This window comes from Myxocyprinus asiaticus, chromosome 9 (genome assembly GCF_019703515.2).
Source record: "Myxocyprinus asiaticus isolate MX2 ecotype Aquarium Trade chromosome 9, UBuf_Myxa_2, whole genome shotgun sequence".
NCBI lineage: Eukaryota > Metazoa > Chordata > Actinopteri > Cypriniformes > Catostomidae > Myxocyprinus > Myxocyprinus asiaticus.
Window position 1 is genome coordinate 27,698,676 of NC_059352.1, and position 21,786 is coordinate 27,720,461.

Sequence of the window (21,786 nt, forward strand, 5' to 3'; positions counted from 1 at the left end):
TTTACATTTATTTTTGTGACATTACATATTTTAGCCAGCAGGTGGAGGCAAAAGACCATTTTTGAGAGTAATATGAGCCAGTTGGTGATTTATATTCAACAGCACTCCATGATCACTCGTATTACTACTACACTACTAAAGCTAGGAAATAGCTTTAAACGGCTTTAAACTAACAACTTCAGCATTAAGGCTCATCACAGTTGAGAGACACAACAGAGTGATTAATTACATAAACTAAAGGCGCTTACCTCTTAGCGGACTTTCCACATTGGAGAGGACAAAATGACAGAGGACACTGCAGTTTCTATAGTGAAAGACTCTTGCGCACTGGCTACTGCGAAATAGGGAGGAATACCCCACTTGGACGGCTATTTTTCCACTGAGAAAATAGGATGCATTTCACCAAACAGACATTATCTTCAGAAAGCTGACTAACATACAGCATCATCAACAGGTGATCGCACACGCACCATCTCTCTCTCTCTCTCTCTCTCTCTCACACACACACACACCCACACACACACACACACACACACACATCCTTGTTTCTCCAATAACATGTTAGAAACAACCCAAGCTGTAATACTAGTTCTGAAGTGATGTTTTTGAGAGGCTTGGACGCATCATTTGGTTTGAACCAGCAATGGCAGATTCTGATCCTTCGCGTATGAAAGTAGTTCCATGCACAAATGCGTTTTTTATGACCGTACTCAGTTTATCCTAATTTTTTTTTACATTTACTTGTTCATTGAACTGTTGTATATAAGCAATATCACACTTGCAATCGTGCTATATGGCCCTAAATCAGCACTGCTGTGATTCGGCCCGCAGGCCGAGTGCCATAGGTAATTGCTGATGTAGGGCTATATTGCACTCTTGCTCGTGTGATATTGCTTAAATATATACATATACACCATGTTCCAAATTATTATGCACATGCCATTTTTGTTTGTTTTTCCGAAACAGTCAGTATGATTAAGGATTTTATTTTATCCTCAACAGTTATTTTACAATGTGGATGTTATTACATGTGAAAGAACTAATAATGTCAACAGCTTTATTGATATTTTGAAAGAAAAAAAAAACACAAAATATGTTGTTCCAAATAATTATGCAGAATGCACTTTGAAAACATTCAGTGGGTTATAATGAACTCAAAACAGAAATCTGTCATATGTGCTGCATGGACAGATCATTTTTCAAAAAATAAACACAACTTAAAACAAAAAACCTATTTACAGTTCAAGTTACATATTAATATATGAGCCCTTCTTTGACATGACTTCAACAACTCTCTCATACATTGAACTTGTAAGTCCATGTATAGTTTCTGCCAGTATTTCATTTGTGGATGCCAGTATTGCCTCCCAGAGCTGTTGTTTGGAGATATACTTCCGCCCACCCTCATAGATCTTCCTTTTAAGGATGCTCCACAGGTTATCAATAGGATTGAGGTCAGGAGATGATGGTGGCCACACCATGATTTTTTCTCTTTTAATGCCCATAGCAATCAAGGAGACAATGGTGTTTTTTTGCAGCATGGGATGGTGCGCTGTCCTGCATGAAAATCACTTTATTTCAGAAGGCACAATTCTTCTTTTTATACCATAGCAGAAAATGGTCTGTTAGGAACTCCACATATCTTGCAGAGGTCATTTTGACACTGTCAGGGACCCTAAAGGGACCTACCATCTCACTTCCCAATATTCCAGCCCAAATCATCACTCCACCACCTCCTTATTGACGTCTCAGTCTTGTTGGAACAGGGTGGCCATTCACCAACCATCCAGAACTCCATCCATCTGGACCATCCAGTGTAGCACAGCATTCGTCAGTGAATAAAACTGTTTGAAAATTAGTCTTCATGTAATTCTGAGCCCACTGCATACATTTCTCTTTGTGAGCTTTGGTTAGGGGTGGCCGAAATGCAGCTTTATGCACAACTGCCAGCCTCTGAAGGATCCTGCATCAAGAGGTTCTTGGGACTCCAGAGACACCAGCAGCTTCAAATACCTGTTTGCTGCTCAACAGTGGCTTTTTTATAGCTGCCCTTTTAATAACATTAATTTGTCTGACAGAAACCTTAATAAGCCTTTATCTGATCAAATTCTTCAGTGCTGTGAATCACTCAAAAATCTTTTGACAGTTCGATGATCTCTATTCAGTTTTCGTGATATATCAATTGTTTTCATGCCTTTTGCAAGACATTGCACTATTTCACGCTTTTCATCTTCAGAAAGATCTTTCTTCCTCCCCATATTGCATGAGAACTGTGACTTGATTAATAATGTGGAACAACCTCTTTAAGTAGATTTCCCTTTAACTAAGATCACCTGGCAAACTAATTAACTAACTTGTCTGAGATTGATACCTGTTAGTTATCTTAAAACATGTGAGAAATAAAACAAACAAACTAATAGTTTGAAAAACTAAAACCTGAATGTTTATTTTAATGAAATCCTACTGATATGTTACTTGCATAATAATTTGGAACATGGTGTATACTGTATGTGTATATATATATATATATATATATATATATATATATATATATATATATATATATATATAAAATACTGTATATAAATTATTTTTAAGAAACTCCAAATAAAAGGTTTTTCTACATTTCCCATCAGATTATCTTAATGTGAACATCATTGTTTAAAAACCTCATTAGCCCTGTACAAACACTTACATTGATGAGACACCTTTACAATGATTCCCTATTACTGTTTGCTTTATCTCTTTTGATGTTCTCTACTTAACATAAAGTACCCTTGCTCAGATAATTGACACGTTCACTTATCTCCATTAATAAAAAGTAAATTAGCTTGCCAAGGAATTGGGCTTATCCGCTGTAATAGAGGCCTAATGAACTGCCCTCAAATCAAGCCCTCAACTCACCCTATCTTCCTGCACATTTTCTCACACAACTGCACATGGGCAGATACAGGACCTAAAACAGCTTTTATGTTCTGTATCTGCCTTTCAAACTTCAATTAGAAATGTTCCAGACAGAAGCTCAGAATAAGTCAAGAGGTTAGTCAGACATGAGGTCATGGCACTGAATATAACAGATGGTTGAATGGCAGTGAACAGCGATAATAGGAAAACTTCAAATATGTTATCTGACCACTACACACTGTCCAAGAGCAACTGGACATATAGCCAATGTTCAAATGATGAAACTGAAAGCTTATAATTTTGATATTGAAATGACTTCTTTATTGCCAACAGTGACGAGATCTTTTACCTTTGCCACTGTCTTTGTTTCTGACTCTGAATGAACAATTCAACCAGCATCTGAGATTGAACAGGTCCTTGAAAAGGATGTAGTATTAAATGACAATTCGCACTTTAAGGGATGGTTCACCCAAAAATGAAAATTCTGTCATCATTTACATGACTTACATCCTCGTCTTGTTCCAAACCTGTGTGACTTTCCTCCGTAGACCACAAAAGGAGATGTTAGACAGAATTACAGCCTCAGTCACAATTCACTTCCATTGTATGGAAGAAAAAAAAAAAGATGCAATGAAAGTGAATGGCGACTGAGACTAACATTCTGCCTAACACCTCCTTATGTGTTACATGGAGGAAATAAAGTCATATGGGTTTGGAACAACAATTTTCATTTTTGGGTGAACTATCCCTTTAACCAATCTAAAAATGTTGGATACTCTAAGTTATTCACTGGCTGATATCAATTGAGGGAAATATCCACACTGTCTAAAATGCAAGATAATATGTTATGCCAATCCATAAAAAATAAAATAAAAAGTTTGTCAGTCTTCATCAGCTATGGCAGTTATTCATTAGTATAGCGGAAAAATAAAATATCTGAATATGTTGCTACGCCTCGACTTTCTATTACAGTAAGCAGCTGCAAGCTGACGGTAATATAGAGAAGCATACAGGAGATACGGTATTATGCAATGCATGAACTTCCTGTGGTAAACATTGGATAATAGGTCTGATACTGGTTTTAAATTGAGCACAGTGTTTAGATAAAGACACCCTAAAAATTGCAGAAGTGTGAACCACAATGCTCATGGGACCCAACAAGCGTGTCAAATACATGTACACATACTCTTCCTGGAACACTAATCTTCACTCTGAAGAATAATAATAAAAAATAATAATAAAAAAAAACAACTGTCTCAATAAACCATTGAAGAACCAGAACATTAGTAAAAAAAACAAAAAATGGGATAAAATTTAGTTAAATTGAATGAAAAATGGAATAAGTCAAGTCATTTTGATTTGTATAGTGCCTTTCACAACACACATCGTTTAAAGAAGCTTTACAGAAAATCCTGCATTAACAGAAAATGAAACCATAATATCTATAAAGTGTTAGAGTCATCATTGTGTAGTTTCATTAAATATGATTGTAAATTGTGTATAAATAATTTTTATAATTAAATAATAATTGTATTTAGTACCCCAGTGAGCAAGCAGAAGGCAACTGTGGCAAGGAATACAAAACTCCATGAGATTTTGTTAATGGAGAAAAATAGCCTTGGGAGAAACCAGGCTCACTGTGGGGGCCAGTTTCCCTCTGGCTAACCAGTATGAATATAATGCCAATATTAGTTATTTATGTGCATTGCAAATCATGGTTTAAAATTTGTAAACTAAGTAAGTGTTAAGGGTCAGTGTTAAACAAAGATTTTGTAAGAACTGTAAGATTAATGACTAATGTATTTTAAGTTAATCTTGGATTAACTGTAGAAGTTCACATAGATGCATTGTCCTTTGTTAGTTGGCTGATGAAGGCTTTTGTTGGCAATTTATTGATAGGCTATGTATTCCATTTCAAGAGTGTAGTCCATAATTAGACCAAGGTGATGCTGGCTGAGATCAGTGAGGTGCTTTGCAGTTCAACAAAACAAATCTCAATAACTATTGTTTCCTATTAACAAATACAAACATCATCTGATGTCACAAAGTTAATGTTACCTAAAATAATACACCTTGTTTTTGTTTTTTTTGTTTGTTTTTTTTGTTTGTTTTTTTGGGTTTGTTTTACTTGTTTTAAATTTGAATGACCAAGTCACTCCATTAGTGTATGTTTTAATAAGAAGCATTCTGTTTTTATGTAGTGCTTGCATAAATTAACCAACTATAAGTAAGATGTTACAGAAATGTATTATTTAAATGTAAATGATAATAACTATAATAATAATAATAATGTGGAGGCGGAGGCATGGCCGAGCGCCGTGCTGTGGAGAGTGAAGCAGGGGAGATGAGTGGTGAATGATTTCCACATGTGCTTAACACCTATCTTGTGTTTCAGTGAGGAGTGATTGGGGCTTTTAAGGAGAGGAGACAGCAGCAGTCGAGAGAGAGAGCCCAGCTGATAAGCTGCTCATGTGTTGGCCACTGCCGTGTTGCAACTTTTTGAGTGTGTGAATTGAAGTTTCACCATTGTGCTTTAAGTGAACGTGTTTATTTTTGTGAATAAAAGAGTGAAATTCCTGAGTTGGAATTGCCATCTCCCGTTTCCTCATTCCTGAACCTCATTACAAATAATAATAATAATAATAATAATAATAATAATAATAACAACTATTAGTTGTAGTCTAACAATTATTTAGTTTTTGGGCCCTATTTTAAGACTGCTAGTGCTAAACGCAGCAGTATATCATAAGTCATAACCGCAAAGTCATTGGGCATAGCCATGAAGTTTGTAGGCATGAAAGGGTTTGGCAAAATCACATGTGAAAGGCGCTAATGGGCTGAGTCAAGTGCAATTTAATTTGGAGGTTCTTCTCCAGTTATTGCAGCACCTGCGTCCTATTATATAGTCCATTCTCTCAAGCACCAGTGATATAAAAACAGTTTGCACATTCATAAGAAGTTGGTAGTGTAAATGGACTGTATGCAATGAATTAAAATAATAGCAATATGAACTTTATTTTGTGCATTAACTGCGTCCTTGTTGAATGCTCCTTTTACACGCATGGGAAATGTGGCTCAGGAAATGGATGTAGGCTCCGTTAAATTATAGAGAATGTAAGTATTATTAATCATTTCCAACTACTGACACACAAATCATGGATGTATTAAAAGTGATTGTATCAGCACACACTTCACTTTTACCAGTCGATTTTGATTTTGATAGAAATCTTATTCATTTATTGAAACATGAAAAAATTCAACCAAAAAATATTTTAAAATTAAAATTACACTTCAGATGAAACAAAAATATCATCAAAATAATTAAGCGGTCCAAAAAATCATACCAAATCCAAACATTTTACCCTCTCCAACTTGGAAAAAGACGTGGTATTGAAACGTCTTGGCGCAATAACCTATTTCTCAGGAATATAGCAAATTGTGCTTTGCACCACTTCATTACCATAAAATACACCTACAGTTTGCGTGCATACACCCACAGATAGTGCAAACACTCCCACCCATGACCACCTGCGCTTTGCACTGGCATGAAAATTTAGCTTAGAATGAGCTCTCACGAAAATTGTATAAGATGTAGAGCACGGTCTTTGCGCACTTCCGAAAAGAGAGCCCATTGTGTTAAAAAGCAGAAATAAAGCAATAATTTCAAATAATTACAAAAGGGTTCTGCATATTGCTATCAAATGCTATATATATATATATATATATATATATATATATATATATATATATATATATATATATATATATATATCCACCTGCCTAATATTGTGTAGGTCCCCCTTGTGCTGCCAAAACAGCATTCTGAGATGCTATTCTTCTCACCACAATTGTACAGAGCGGTTATATGGGTTACCATAGGCCAGCGGTCACCAAGTAGCAGACCACGGTCCAGGTCCGGCCCCTGGCTTTGTTCCATCCAGACTATGAGACATCATGACATTTCACCGTTTCTGCACTTCAAGTGATCAGCGCAACAAAACAACAGAGCTGTGTAAAGCGCAAGTGCTTGGACATAGATAGCACTGATCTTTCAGCGCTGTATCCTTAAATATTTTTCTCTATTACAGAACACACTTCATTTATACCCTTTCGTGCTCCACGCGCGTTGCTAGATGTGGTGTCGTGCGCAGATTTGCAGATATGGTTATTTTAATGACATTAGGCCGTAGCAGAAAAATACAGTGAGCAGCAATATAGATACTGGCATCTTTCACTAAAACACTAAAACAGCAGAAAACAAGAATGAAGCAAAGTGAACTTCATGTGTCTGAAATGAATCCGACCGTTCAGCTAAACCAGGTTTGTGATTGGACAATGTGCTTCCAGACGTGCAGATACGGGTTAGGAGCTTCAGTTAATGATCACGTCAACCATCAGAATGGGGAAAAAAAATTTGATCTCAGTGATTTGGACCATAGCATTATTGTTGGTGCCAGACAGGCTGGTTTGAGTATTTCTGTAACTGCTGATCTCCAGGGATTTTCACGCAGTCTCTAGAATTTCCTCAGAATGATAAAAAAAACAAAAAACATCCAGTGAGCGGCAGTTCTTTGGACAGAAATGCCTTGTTGATGAAAGAGGTCAACAGAGAATGGCCAGATTGGTTCGAACTGACAAAGTCTATGGTAACTCTGATAACCGCTTTGTGCAATTGTGGTGAGTAGAATAGCTGGCGCTGTTTTGGCGGCACGAGGGGGACATACACAATATTAGGCTGGTGGTTTTAATGTTGTGGCTGACTGGTGTATATATATACAAATATACTGTATATATATATATATATATATATATATATATACAGTACTGTGCAAAAGTTTCAGGTACTTGTGAAAAATGATGCATAGGGAGGATGTCTTTAAAAATAATGCCATACATAGTTTTCATTTATCAATTAACATCATACATAGTCCAGTAAACATAAAAAAGCTAAATCAATATTTGGTGTGGCCACCTTTGCCTTTAAAACAGCCCAAATTCTCCTAGGTACATCTGGACACAGTTTTTCTTGATTGTTGGCAGATAGGATGAACTAAGCTTCTTGGTGAATTCGCCACAGTTCTTCTATCTATTTAGGCTGTCTCAATTGCTTCTGTCTCTTCATGTAATCCCAGACTGACTCGATGTTCAGTGGGGGGGTCTCTGCAGGGCCATGCCATCTCTTGCAAAGCACCATGTTCTTCTATTCTAATCTTTTCTATTTGCAAAACTTATGTTGGGAGTCTAAAATGTATTTTTCCTATTGACACACTAAAGCTGAAGATATAAATAACCATCTTAAGACAAATTTCTTAAGTGCCTTACACTTATATATATATATATATATATATATATATATATAAATAAGAGGAAATCAGATATAATATGTAGGCTACTGCAGCAGACCCTTGTTCCCTGAGAATCAAACAGTGTACTAACTGGTAAAAAAAAAGAGAGAGACCTGATTAGTACCCTCTGCCCTGACAGCAAAGATCAAAACATCCTCCTAGTGGTAAATTCCATTACATAACTTAGACTTAGTGGTTTTATATGTCAGAGCTATGGCACAGCAGCAGTGTACATGTTTGCAGTGTCAATTATCTATTCTATCTTTATACTGTGAAAATATGGACAAATATATGAAAACAGGATGCATATGAGCAAACACGAAAAACCACAATAAATATACAGTTGTGCGCAAAAGTTTGCATACCCTTGGAGAATTGGTAATATATGTACCATTTTTAAAGAAAACATGAGTGAGAAGGCAAAACACATTACTTTTATTTCTTATAGGATTCATATTCAACTGTAGGTTATAACAGAATGGCACAATCATAAAACAAAACATGGCAACAAAGAAAAAAATGAAATGACCCCTGTTCAATAGTCTGCATACCTTTAGTTCTGAATACTGTGTATTGCCCCCTTTAGCATCAGTGAGAGTGTGCAGTCTTTTGTAATATTTGTCTATGAGGCCCCAAATTCTTGCAGGTGGTATAGATGCCCATTCATCTTGGCAAAATGCCTCCAGGTCATTGCAAAGTCTTTGGTCGTCTTGCATGAACCGCACGTCTGAGATCTCCCCAGAGTGGCTCGATGATATTAAGGTCAGGAGACTGTGATGGCCACTCCAGAACCTTCACCTTTTTCTGCTGTAAGCACTAGAGGGTCAACTTGGCCTTGTGCTTAGGGTCATTGTCGTGCTGGAAAGTCCAAGAGCGTCCTGTGCGCAGCTTTCGTGCAGAAGAATGCAAATTGTCTGCCAGTATTTTCTGATAACATGCTGCATTCATCTTGCCATCAATTTTCACAAGATTCCCCATGCCTTTAGAGCTCACACACCCCCAAAACATCAGTGAGCCAGGTTGTGACAATAAAGCTCTATTTTGGTCTCGTCACTCCAAATTACAGTGTGCCAGAAGCTGCGAGGCGTGTCAAGGTGTTGTCGGACATATTGTAACCAGGCTTTTTTGTGGCATTGGCGCAGTAAAGGCTTCTTTCTGGCAACTCGACCATGCAGCTCATTTTTGTTCAAGTATCGTCGTATTGTGCTCCTTGAAACAACCACAACGTCTTTTTCAGAGCAGCCTGTATTTCTCCTGAGGTTACCTGTGGGTTTTTGGCAATTGTGGCTGAAATCTTTCTTGGTCTACCTGTCCTTGGCTTGGTATCAAGAGATCCCCGAATTTTCCACTTCTTAATAAGTGATTGAAGAGTACTGACTGACATTTTCAAGGCTTTGGATATCTTTTTATATCCTTTTCCATCTTTATAAAGTTCCATTACCTTGTTACGCAGGTCTTTTGACAGTCCTTTTCTGCTCCCCATGTATCTAGCCTGCTCAGTGCATCCACGTGAGAGCTAACAAACTCATTGACTATTTATACACAGACACTAATTGCAATTTAAAAAGCCACAGGTGTAGGAAATTAACCTTTAAATGCCATTTAAACCTGTGTGTGTCACCTTGTGTGTCTGTAATAAGGCCAAATATTCAAGGGTATGTAAACTTTTGATCAGGGCCATTTGGGTGATTTCTGTTATTATTATGATTTAAAAAGGAGCCAAACAACTATGTGATATTAAATGGCTTCATATGATCACTACCCTTAAATAAAAGACAGTTTTTTTGCATGATCAGTCATATTTTCAAAATCAATGCCAAATTTTCACAATTTCTGCCAGGGTATAATTTGAACAAAGTCAAACGCTCAGCATTCCAAACTATACTCTTTTGACTATGAGTGCATACACACGTTCAATGCATGCACACTATGACAGCTTTGTAATACTCTTTAGTACAGGCAATGGCAGGCGCATGTGCCGACGATGCACACAGACGAGGACTGTTCACTTATTGAGAAAAACTGGGGGCAAATTCCAATCGAAAGTGATCATTCCTATGCCCTACTATGTGAGCACACTGAAGGGAGCATGGCATTACTGTATGAATGAACTCTTCGCTAACAGTCTTTTGGAAGGGCCCTTCATGGAAAACAAACATTTTCTTAGATTCGTTTGGAACGACCCTTGGAGTGGTGTCCCATTCCCGCAGTTACCTTCAAGGGTGCAAAGTTGCAGTTTGGAAAACACCCTCGGCCGCACACAGACAGGCTGTGAGGACTGTGCTGATGATGAAATTTGTGTCACACATACTGTGCACGAGACAAATCTTTTTTAAATATTTTATTAATATTTTTTTTATTTTTCCCCCTTTTTCCCCCAATTTGGAATGCCCAATTCCCTATGCGCTTTTAAGTCCTCATGGTCGTGTAGTGATTCGCCTCAATCTGGGTGGCGGAGCACGAATCCCAGCTGCCTCCGCGTCTGAGACTGCCAACCCACGCATCTTATCATGTGGCTTGTTGAGCACGTTGCCATGGAGACATAGCGCAAGTGGAGGCTTCATGCCATCCACCACGGCATCCACGCTCAACTCACGACGCGCCCCACCGAGAACGAACCACATTATGGCGACCACGAGGAGGTTACCCCATGTGACTCTACCCTCCCTAGCAACCGGGCCAATTTGGTTGCTTAGCAGACCTGGCTGGAGTCACTCAGCAAGCCCTAGGATTCGAACAAGAAGAAAGAAAGTCATTCACATCTGGGATGGCATGAGGGTGAGTAAATGTTGAGAGAATTTTTATTTTTGGGTGAACTACTTCTTTAATAACAAATTCTTCCTTGTCTGGACTTGTTTGGAACATGCCCCATTCTGTATTTTTGCATTTCTCCATATTTTGTCACTCTCATGTAAATAACGTAAAGCAGTCCTGCCACTTACAGTATAGCCAAGCAAATACATCTACTTAATACATAAATGTACTATACATAAACAGTGCAGCAAAATCTCTATTAGTTCAAACAATTCTAACGTCACAGTGTATACCAGGGCTGCTCAATTATGACAAAATTCTTAATTGTCGATTATTTTCCTGGATATTGTACTTGCGATTAATTCAGTTTACATTAAAATACTTATTTTGGGTGGACCAACAGCATGCCATATTTTTTAGGTAGGCTACATATCCAAAATAAGCCTAAAACATTCTGATTGGCCACCATGCCTAAACAGTCAACTTCATATTGGCCCTCTTAGAAGCACAAAAAACAAAGCTGTTATTCAAAGAACTGAGCAACTGACTTGTCTGTGACTCGCAATGTTTGACTGCCACAAAAACATACATTACATAGAAAATTAAATCGACAACTTTGACGCCACAAGTAGACCTAGATACTGCTACAATCAACATTTTTCGAGATTACTTATTTGTAGCAGCTGTGATTATTTATTTGATCAATTGTGCAATCCTACTATATACAGTCACATCGCCCAGCCCTCAAGATTATACCATTGTATTCTTTGAATTATCTTGGAGAACCATGTTACAGTATAAAGTATGTACCATGGTATATGAATATAGCAATAATTCAGTAAAATGATATACATCAAAGTACCATGGAAGTACCATTTGGTACCATCACTGGTACCATCACCACATCAGTTCTATGGTACTGTGGTCAATTTAATTTCATTGTAAGGGTATTTAACTGGCATGGGCACACATTCACACACTCTCACACATATATCCTAATCACCGTCCCTTTGTCCAACAAATATCATCAGAGACAGAAACAATGAGAGGAACATTTAAAGCCTGAGCAGCGAGGCAAGAGAGAAGATGAAAGGGAGATGGAGCTGGCACAGCAGATGGACACAATCTTGGCACCTGCCACCTAACTGAACAGTGACACTGGGGCCATGTTGCTCTATTGTAATGTGCCACCCAAGACCTCTAGTGAATGTGAACATCACATGTTCCTGAACACTTGGACAAAAGCCAACAATGAGCCCCCATACACAACACCCCTGTGGCCTCATACATGCATGCTGCCAAGTGTCAACCCTTTCATGTAAAGCGTTGAGCCCTGATTATACAAAGTTGGGTCCTTTTATACACTGGCGGCCAAAAGTTTGGAAAGAAATTGGTACTTTAATTCACCAAAGTGGCATTTAACTGATCACAAATTATAGTCAGGACAATACTTATGTAAAAAACAGCACCATCACTATTTGAAAAAGTCATTTTTGATCAAATCTAGACAGGCACCATTTCCAGCAGCCATCACCCCAACACCTTATCCTTGAGTAATCATGATAAATTGCTAATTTGGTACTAGAAAATCACTTGCCATTATATCAAACACAGCTGAAAGCTATTTGGTTCATTAAATGAAGCTTAACATTGTGATTGTTTTTGAGTTGCCACAGTATGCAATAGTCTGGCTTGTCTTAAATTCGAAAATGGCAAAAAAGAAACAGCTTTCTCTAGAAACTCGTCAGGCAATCATTGTTTTGGGGAATGAAGGCTATACAATGCTTGAAATTGCCAAAAAAAATTATTTTTTCATACAAAGGTGTACACTACAGTCTTCAAAGACAAAGGACAACTGGCTCTAACAAGGACAGAAAGAGATGTGGAAGGCCAGATGTACAACTAAACAAGAGGATAAGTACATCCGAGTCTCTAGTTTGAGAAATAGACGCCTCACATGTCCTCAGCTGACAGCTTCATTGAATTCTACCTGCTCAACACCTGTTTCATGTACAACAGTAAAGAGAAGACTCAGGGGTACAGGCCTTATGGGAAGAATTGCAAAGAAAAAGCCACTTTTGAAACAGAAAAACAAAAAGAAAAGGTGGGCAAAGAAACGCAGACACTGGACGACAGATAATTGGAAAAGAGTGTTATGGATCTTAACCCCATTGAGCTTTTGTGGGATCAGCTAGACTGTAAGGTGTGTGAGAAGTGCCCGACAAGACATCTATGGCAAGTGCTACAGGAGCGCGGGGTGAAATGTCACCTGGGTATCTGGACAAACTGTCATTGCTGCACGTGGAAGATGTTTTGATGAGAACACTTTGAAGTAGTTTAAGTAGTTCTGAATTTAAAAAAAAATAATAATTAATTGTAAAAAAATAATTTTTCATGTTATTAATGTATAGTCAACATTGTGATCAGTTGAATGCCACTTGGTGAATAAAAGTACCAATTTCTTTCCATAAGAGCAAAATCTGAACATTATTCCAAACTTTTGGCCGCCAGTGTATGTGAACAACACACATACATTCACAAACATCAGACTGACTGATGAAGCACTGATCTAAATTATCAAAATTAGGCAGTTGAGAAAGAACTATACAAACAGAGGGCTGTTCAAATCTATTTGTATAACAATTAGTCTCTTTATTGAGTGGTTTGTAAACACGTCTCAATTAAGTTGAGGGACTTTTTTATATTACAGTGCCAAGAGAGATTTGGCATACACATGACCACCAATGGTGGACTTTCATGGTCTGATATTCTCATAGGAAGGAAGACAGCTTCAAAGAGCCAGACAAAACTTTCTGGCATGATGCAAGGCAGGTCAAGAGCTCTTAAGTCCTGCAATCATGGTACAGCAACATCCTTGGATACTTCAAGCAAGTTTTCCATTTACATCTTGAGTTTTCATGTAAAAGACTAATTTTAGCCTGCTTGTCATTCAGACTGTTGCAACGTTTCCCCGTCTGTACTCTGACTCGAGACAATTCAAGTCAAGCAATTACAGAATAGCATTTCTGATCCTCCAGTGGAAAAAACACACTTAGTAAAAACAAACCTGTGTTCAGACCATGGCCATATGCAAATCTGTTCAAAAGGTAATAATTAAAATGCTATAGTCAAGGTTATAAATCTTACCAGCTCCCTCGTGTGCTGCCTCCCCCGGTTGTTTATAAGGGTTGAACTTGGGCTTGGGAGCCACAACAGGAGCAAACTTCTTAGGAGACTGTTGCTGGGATACAGAAATGCTGGTGGTACCCATAGGTAAGCAGGTCTCCATCCGTGCAGTCACATGACCTTGATGGTCACCATCATTCTGGCCACCCCACATGGTTCTGTATAAATATCTAAAAAACAACAAAAAAAGACTGTATTATTATTTTGCACTGAGTTGTACTGGTCCCATAGCACTCATTTCTCACCACACTGTGTCAACAATTATATTGGTGTTTGAATGTCAGCATCACATTCTTTACTTAAAATAGTTGTTATTGTGTATAATATAGACATGGGTGGATGAGCCGTTTGGTTCATTTCATTAGGGACCAAAACCCCATCCCTAGAATTCTTGTAAACTTCCACTCATAGCAGTGGTAGCTTCGTCCTCTTATATCTTTGTTCCTATCAGTGAACTTAGCAAAGAAAACATTTCTAAACAACAGGCATGGAAAAATCAGAATCAAATCAGAAAATGGGCCAAAACTTTGAAAATCTGTGGGCCAAACTTTAAGGGTGTTGTCACACTAGAGCTTTTGGTGCAGACCTGAGTCCATCTGATGTTAGAGTTTGGATTGTTTGGTTAAGGGGCACTCACACTACATTTTGCACTCCATTCACTCCCATTCAAACGCATCTGAACGTGGGAGACTGAAAACGGCCAAATATTTCGTATAATGCTACGTACCAAAGTTCAAGCTTGGTGAACAGCAAATCTGGATGATGAGAGGACGTATGACCAATAGAATATCGAAACTTCACACACTGACCTCTTGGCTCAATTCAAAGGACATGTTTTAAAACTGCGTGTTTTTATTGTTGCTGAAAAGTGAGCAGACAGTTTTGAATAGACGGTTTTCTAACATTTTTAATATGATACTGTTTGCTATTTGGGAAATGTTATTTACTAAAACCAAAAGCCCTCCCACATGACATCTAGGGATGTCATAAAATATTGATATATATTATTGATCAGCACGTAATTTTATTTATATATTTTTAAGGCATTAATATATAAAAATTAGCCAACATTTAAATTAAAAGCCTAGTTTGTGTCCTTTCCAATTCACTCAACTGACCTTCTGTTTAATAATGTGACGTAACAGCGTTGGGAGACCTCAAGAGGGTGATATAACATTTACTGAAGCCGAGTCGCGGGTAGGAAAACCACCAGTATCACAAACAGAGGACATGCTGATGCGGCGCAGCAAAAGGCAGTCCAAAGTAATGAAGGTTTCTGTACTTCAAGAATGAACAAAGTGACGTGATGAAACTGGTGTAACTGCATTTGGTGGCGTAACTGGTGGCGGTGGCGTAGTGCGCTAAAGCACAAAACTTGTAAGCTGAAGGCTGCCGGTTCAATCGCCACAGCCACCACCACTGAGTCCTTGAGCAAAGCACTTAACTCCAGGTTGCTCCGGGGGATTGTTCCTCTAATAAGTGCACTGTAAGTCACTTAATAAAAGTGTATGCCAAATGCATAAATGTAAATGTAAATGAAAGTTTAGAAATGGCAACATTTATTATGCAATTTCTCTGTACAGTATGTAGCCTTGAATAGGTCCTAAATTCAAACTATCAAACAACAAAACAACATACTTGTAACTGAAAATACATTGTGTAGGCTATCTGAAAGATACATATAAACAATATATCATCCAGTAATGGCTAGAGAAAATAATCTTAGTCCTTTGATAATGATTTGGGTTGAATTTAATGGAAAACTACGTGAGTCGTGCTCTGTGCCACAGCAGAATTTTGACAATGAATGTTGGCGGTGAGTGCGTACCTTTATCGGATATGTTTTTTTTTTCACATTTTAGAAAGCACCATATCGTCCGCCAGACACGTCCAGTGTGTGACCACCTTTAATTTACCCTGTGGCTCAAACTTTACCAAAGTTGTGTTGAGAAATATTTAAAAAGACAAAAACTACTGTGCAACGAGTAGCCCTATTTATATCTGAAAAAAAAAAAAAAAAAAAAAAAATATTTATCGATGATCATCTAGAAAATCTTCCGATTATCAGTTTATGAAAAATGCATCAATCCCAAGCCTAGTGACATCAAATCCTGGTCCGTTGTGTCATCCAAAAAATGTTCAAAACCTAGTGTGTCTGATCCTGTGTCTGAAGGTAACTCCAGTTTTCCGCTAGAAAGTATGGTTCATGTGAACATCGGTACAGCTGGCAGTTTGTATGAATGCTTCCCATCATAAATTGCAGAACTGCTAGTGATGATGTATTAATTGCATCTTTGCATGCTCCAGGTAACACTTGTTATAGTATGATGCATTTATAACAGATGCTTGTCTATGAATAAATCACTTTTAGAGAGCAGCTTGCATTCTTCGTATACCTTGCAAGTGTTGTTCTATAAAGCTTTGGTAGTAAATCCAAAAAGACTAATTACAGTGGTAAACAGCTGTCACTGGTACTCACAGTGGTTTTGACTAAAAAGTACAATGTGAAAAGAGACCAGAGGGGACAAAGGAACCACTGTGGGTTCGATCAAGTGTGAAAACAGCCAAAGAGTGAATATTTTCAGATATAAAGTCTCGGGACTGGAGAGATTCCAAAACTAAAGATGGTGCTACTCATTCCACGAGTCCTCTGAGAAGTGCCAAGGTGTCGGATAGGAGGCTGTTTTAGAACCTGTAATCTGATACTGTAAAATCCCTTACTTCACATTTGGAAGTCTCCTTTCGATAGTGAGAAACATCTAACCACCAGTTGCTACACCCATCTCAATTAAAATAAAAATGTCTTACACCAACAGAGCTGAATATAATGAAGAGTTGGGAATGCACTAGTATTATTGCAGCTAGGAAACTCGCCAGAGAACAGAGAACATGACAGCAGTTCAGCTTTCACTGAGGTGCTGATAGCTTGCATAATAGCAACAGTTGAGAACTTGACGTTACTGACAACTCCATTATAGACAAGCCCAATAAGACCTTGAATCAATCAAAGTGAAAAAATCAAAGTGAATCAATGTTATGACTTCTTTTCACTTATGTTGGGCAATTGCCCATTTTTTAAAACCATTTTTAGGACAGAGGCAGTAGAAAGGGTCAAATAAATTATAGCAGAAAAGAGGAGAAATGTTTAGGAGGATTCCAATTTACCTTGCTTTCCTGCGTGGTTATTATTTATTCATTGATGATCAGACGCCCCGTTTAAGAATGTGGTAATACATTTTAAAGCAGACTTATTCAAAGAATTATTCAAAGCAAAAGGGTTTGGACTTTATAGGTAAGAAATGCCCTGTTACATATCGTATGTCAGTGACGATAATAAATTGCAAAATATATGGCATAATTTGCTATATCTGTTGAATATGAAGCAGCATTTGACATGGGTGTGAAGGAGCAGAAGTGACTGAACCTGTGTCATAGGGATCAAATAGCTCTGGCGGTTACGTAGTTTGAGGTTAGTGTGTAATGCGTACTATCTGCAGAGTAAAGTGTAATAAGATAATAACTGAAGCACCACATGCAAGCTGAGGTTAACTGGGGTGGTTGTTATGAACACAGTGCAAGAACATAGAGTCAGTGACTTAATGACCTGAGGTGTCTTAACAAAATCCTCATGAGCCCCAAGCTGGATTTCCTTGAAACAACTCCAAGTATGCAATAAATCAAATAAAAAAATTATCTTAAAATATCTTTTTAAGAAGAAAAAATCTTCTTAATTGCAAGGTTGCAACCATCAATTAGAGGCTAAAAAAGATTCTGTTCAGACAAAATGAAAAGGGAGTGAGGGCACTGTAAAAACACAATCAGTCAAGTCATATGATATTACAGACAAGAGGATCCTCAGTGTTTTCTTTCTTGTACACTTCAAAAGAAGAGCCATGCCAGTGGTGGTAAAGAAAAAGGCTTTTTTTTTTTTTTATTATTCTCTCAAACTCTTATAGATGTATTCTAGGTACGGAGACCCTTAGGTAACATAAAAATATACCATGGAAAACCATGGAAACACTACGGTTTATTGGACACTACTGAAAAAATAATGTGTTGGATTTACTTAAAATATATATGTAAAATGTTTGCATCACGCTTTTAAAGTAAATTCAGCTAATGGTAATTTTATGTCAGTGTAACTAGAAAACATTTGCCAGATACAGTATACACAAACGTATCCGTTCATTCAAAGTTATTTACTTGAAAGGTATGTCACATGAATAAGATTTAACAACTAATAGAACAGTGTTTCAAATTAGCTTTAATATTACTTAAAGCTTTAAATTTTCATAATTTAATTGGGTCAAAATAATTAATTCCCTAAAGATGTGTAGATAAAGCTGCACTTCACCAATGCACATTCACACTCGCAAGGAAAACTTTACATGGATTGAACAGGATTCAACTTCACCAAAGGGAACACTAATCACACTAATGGTGACTACACAAAACAACTAATTACAGTTAAACAATGTCAATAAAACTAAAGAGCTAAAATCTCTATGAATTCTTAATAACAAATAATTAAATGCCCCAATAAGTTCCTTAAATGTGCTTAAATTATTCAAGCGCATGGGCTTATGGGTTTTCCCACATCCTCAGTTCTGAACTTGATTGTTTGAGTTAGTACTACTTAAAATCTTAATTTTATGGATTTTTAAGCCAAAGAAGTTCAAGGAACTCACACTTATTCTTTTACTTTATGTATCACTCTAAATTCACATTATAATTAATATTTTGTGTAGTACACATTAATACAAATTTAGTAAAGCTAAAAATTTTATAAATATGTACTGTACGTTTCTGAGTAGAAGCTTTTTATTTTCTTACATTCGTTGTTAAGCCAACGAATCATGGAAATACCATGGTGTTATTTGAAGTATCTTACAGAACTATTTAAGTAGTAATGTCATGCAGTGTCAACTCAAACAGAGATCCCTGGCTCAAAATGTTTTTGATATTGTTCTCCTATGATTTGGAGAAAAAATACATGTCAAAATAATAACCTTAGAAATGTAGAAGCACCATTACTTTATTTTTACACAGAGATACTAATTAGGTCTATTACTAAAAGCAGTTGACTTCAGCACACATTGTTGCATTATATGCTAAAAATGAAGGAAAAAAAAAACTTTTTGTGTTGTTGGGGTGCCTATAACTCCAGAAGTATAAAAGATATCTTAATATAATTTTAGATTCTGGTTTAGAACAAACTTTCCTTTAGGAATCTTCATATTTAAAGGAATGGTTCACCCAAAAATGAAAATTATCTCAACATTTATTCACCCTCATGCCATTCCAGATGTGTATGACTTTTTTTCTTTTGCAGAACACAAACAAAAATTTCTGGAAGAACATCTCAGCTCTGTAGGTCCATACAATACAAGTTAATGGTGGCCAGGACTTTGAAGGTCCAAAAAGCATATAAAGGCAGCATAAAAGTAATCCATAAGACTCCAGTGGTTAAATCTATACCTTCAGAAGCGATATGATGGTGATGGGTGAGAAACAGATCAATATTTAAGTCCTATTTCACTATCAATCTCCACTTTCACTTTCACATTCTTCTTCTTCTGTTTTTGTGATTCAAATGTTTTGAGTATATTGCCACCTACTAGGCAGGGAAGAGAATTTATAGTAAAAAAAAGAACTTAAATATTGGAAACGAAAGAAAGTCATACACACCTGGGATGGCATGAGGGTGAGTAAATGCTGAGAGAATTTTCATTTTTGGGTGAACTATCATTTTGAGGTTCTATATGGTTAAATATGAGGCTCTCAGTGTGGCCATGCGTGAATTGATACATTTTACCCATTTTCAAGCGCACGGTTTTTGTTGTTATTTCCCTGCCATGTGCTCCTCTGTTGATCTCATGTTTCATGTTCGGAGCATGGTGTCTGGACCATGCCCGACTTCCCTGTCTGGTTCGGTTTCGGTTGGTGTCAGGATCCGGACACTCGTGCTCCTTGTTCTGTCTATTATTGCTGTGAGTGCATTGCATCTGCCTATTTTAGTCTCCTCATGTGTGCTGTCCAGAGCCAGTTCATCTTGTTTCATGTCTCATGTCGGTCCTTTGTGACTCCTTCTGTCGGTTCCGGTCGGTCCTGGTTTTCTGTTTGTCTGCCCCAGTCCAGCTCCAAGGGATCACCTGCATTGGATGGAATTTTCCCCCTATGGGGTGATTTATGTTTGTTTTTTGTGTTTTTTAGATTAAATAAATACGTTTGACTTTTTCACTCTGCGTTTGGGTCCTGCCTCTGCTAAATCTCTGTCAGAATAAGCGACATATGTGGCTCTTCAGTTAGTGCAATACCTATATCAAGTTTTGGGATTTCAGAAATATTCATCTGCACCTACTGTATTTGTAATGATTTTGCTCAAAATCATATAGATGAAAATTGTCATTTTGACCCATTTGATCCATGCCATTTAATAGTTTGGCATTCATCCTCATTTACGTTGAGAAAAAAGTTTAAACAAAAATTCAGTTTGACATGGAATAACCCAGTAGTAGGGATGTAATGGTATAACGGTATGATGGTATACCGTGGTATTAAAAACAGACGGTTTCTATACCGTTGACTTTTCCTTAATGACAGTATTATGTGAAAAAAATAATATATATAAACATTTTAAAAATCCCAGGTAAATTTATTATATTTCCATTTACTAATAATAAATAAATAAATAAATAATTTAAATTAAAGATGAGAAAGTCACTCTGTCAGACCAACGGACAGCAGCACATGAGCGCTGTGTAGAATGAAATGTCGGACTCGGAGGAGCCTCTTTTTCCCCCCACCTAAGCGGTTAAAGTCCGCTGTGTGGGAGTATTTCGGTTATTTAAAAGACTCAAGAGGCAACAGCAGTGTTGACGGACACCTTATTTGCAAAATGTGTCAGAGAAAAGTGTCGGCTCAGTCGGGAAACACTTCAAACATGAAGCACCATCTCCAAGAGCATCATCCCACAGAATTTGTGGACATGAATGTAAGCGAAAAACTGTGAATTGTCTGGTAATCAATAAAAAAAAATATAGTTCCCCTATCATAGAATACATAAGCAGATGCAATACACGTTTACAAGACTAGTTACCCATTATTTGGAATTGGTTTATAAGTTAGTGCTTCTGCTTTCTAAGCGCTTATCTGTAACATTTTGAAAGACTAAGGCAATGATGTATTTGCAAAATAATAAAACCCACAGAAAGTCAAATTTACTGTGGCAAAACATTAATATATTACCTACAAATGTGACCTGATCCATCATTTATGGGTCATTTTGACCCCAAAATGCATTTTGAATGAACAAGAAAAGTCTCAGCCATCAATTACAGATTAAGAAAAAATGTATAATTCACATATACAAATTAATGCACAAATGTAATATTATATTTAACATTTTGGCAATATACTCCTCTCGAATTTATTGTTCTAGTCAAATAATAAACTACGGGCATTAGATGACAAGCCATCTCCCCACGGTTGAAACACAGATTTGGCATGCAGATTAAATATTTAGTAATGTATACTGTATCTTTTAAAATCTCTGATATTTTCCATTTTGTGCTACTTGTAATAACGTACATACAAT

The 21,786-nt window shown here is 37.2% G+C and overlaps 1 protein-coding gene across 3 annotated transcripts in view; it reads right to left on the bottom strand.

Annotated features, from left to right (window-relative positions):
- LOC127446356 (lipoma-preferred partner homolog) overlaps window positions 1-21,786 on the bottom strand; it is a 324,624-nt gene that overhangs the window by 207,633 nt on the left and 95,205 nt on the right. For all 3 annotated transcript variants that reach the window (XM_051707243.1, XM_051707241.1, XM_051707242.1), the window contains one exon: window positions 14,151-14,359. In XM_051707243.1, coding sequence (XP_051563203.1) covers window positions 14,151-14,343 — 193 coding nt within the window. In that variant the 5' untranslated portion in view covers window positions 14,344-14,359. The remainder of the gene's footprint in view (window positions 1-14,150; window positions 14,360-21,786) is intronic.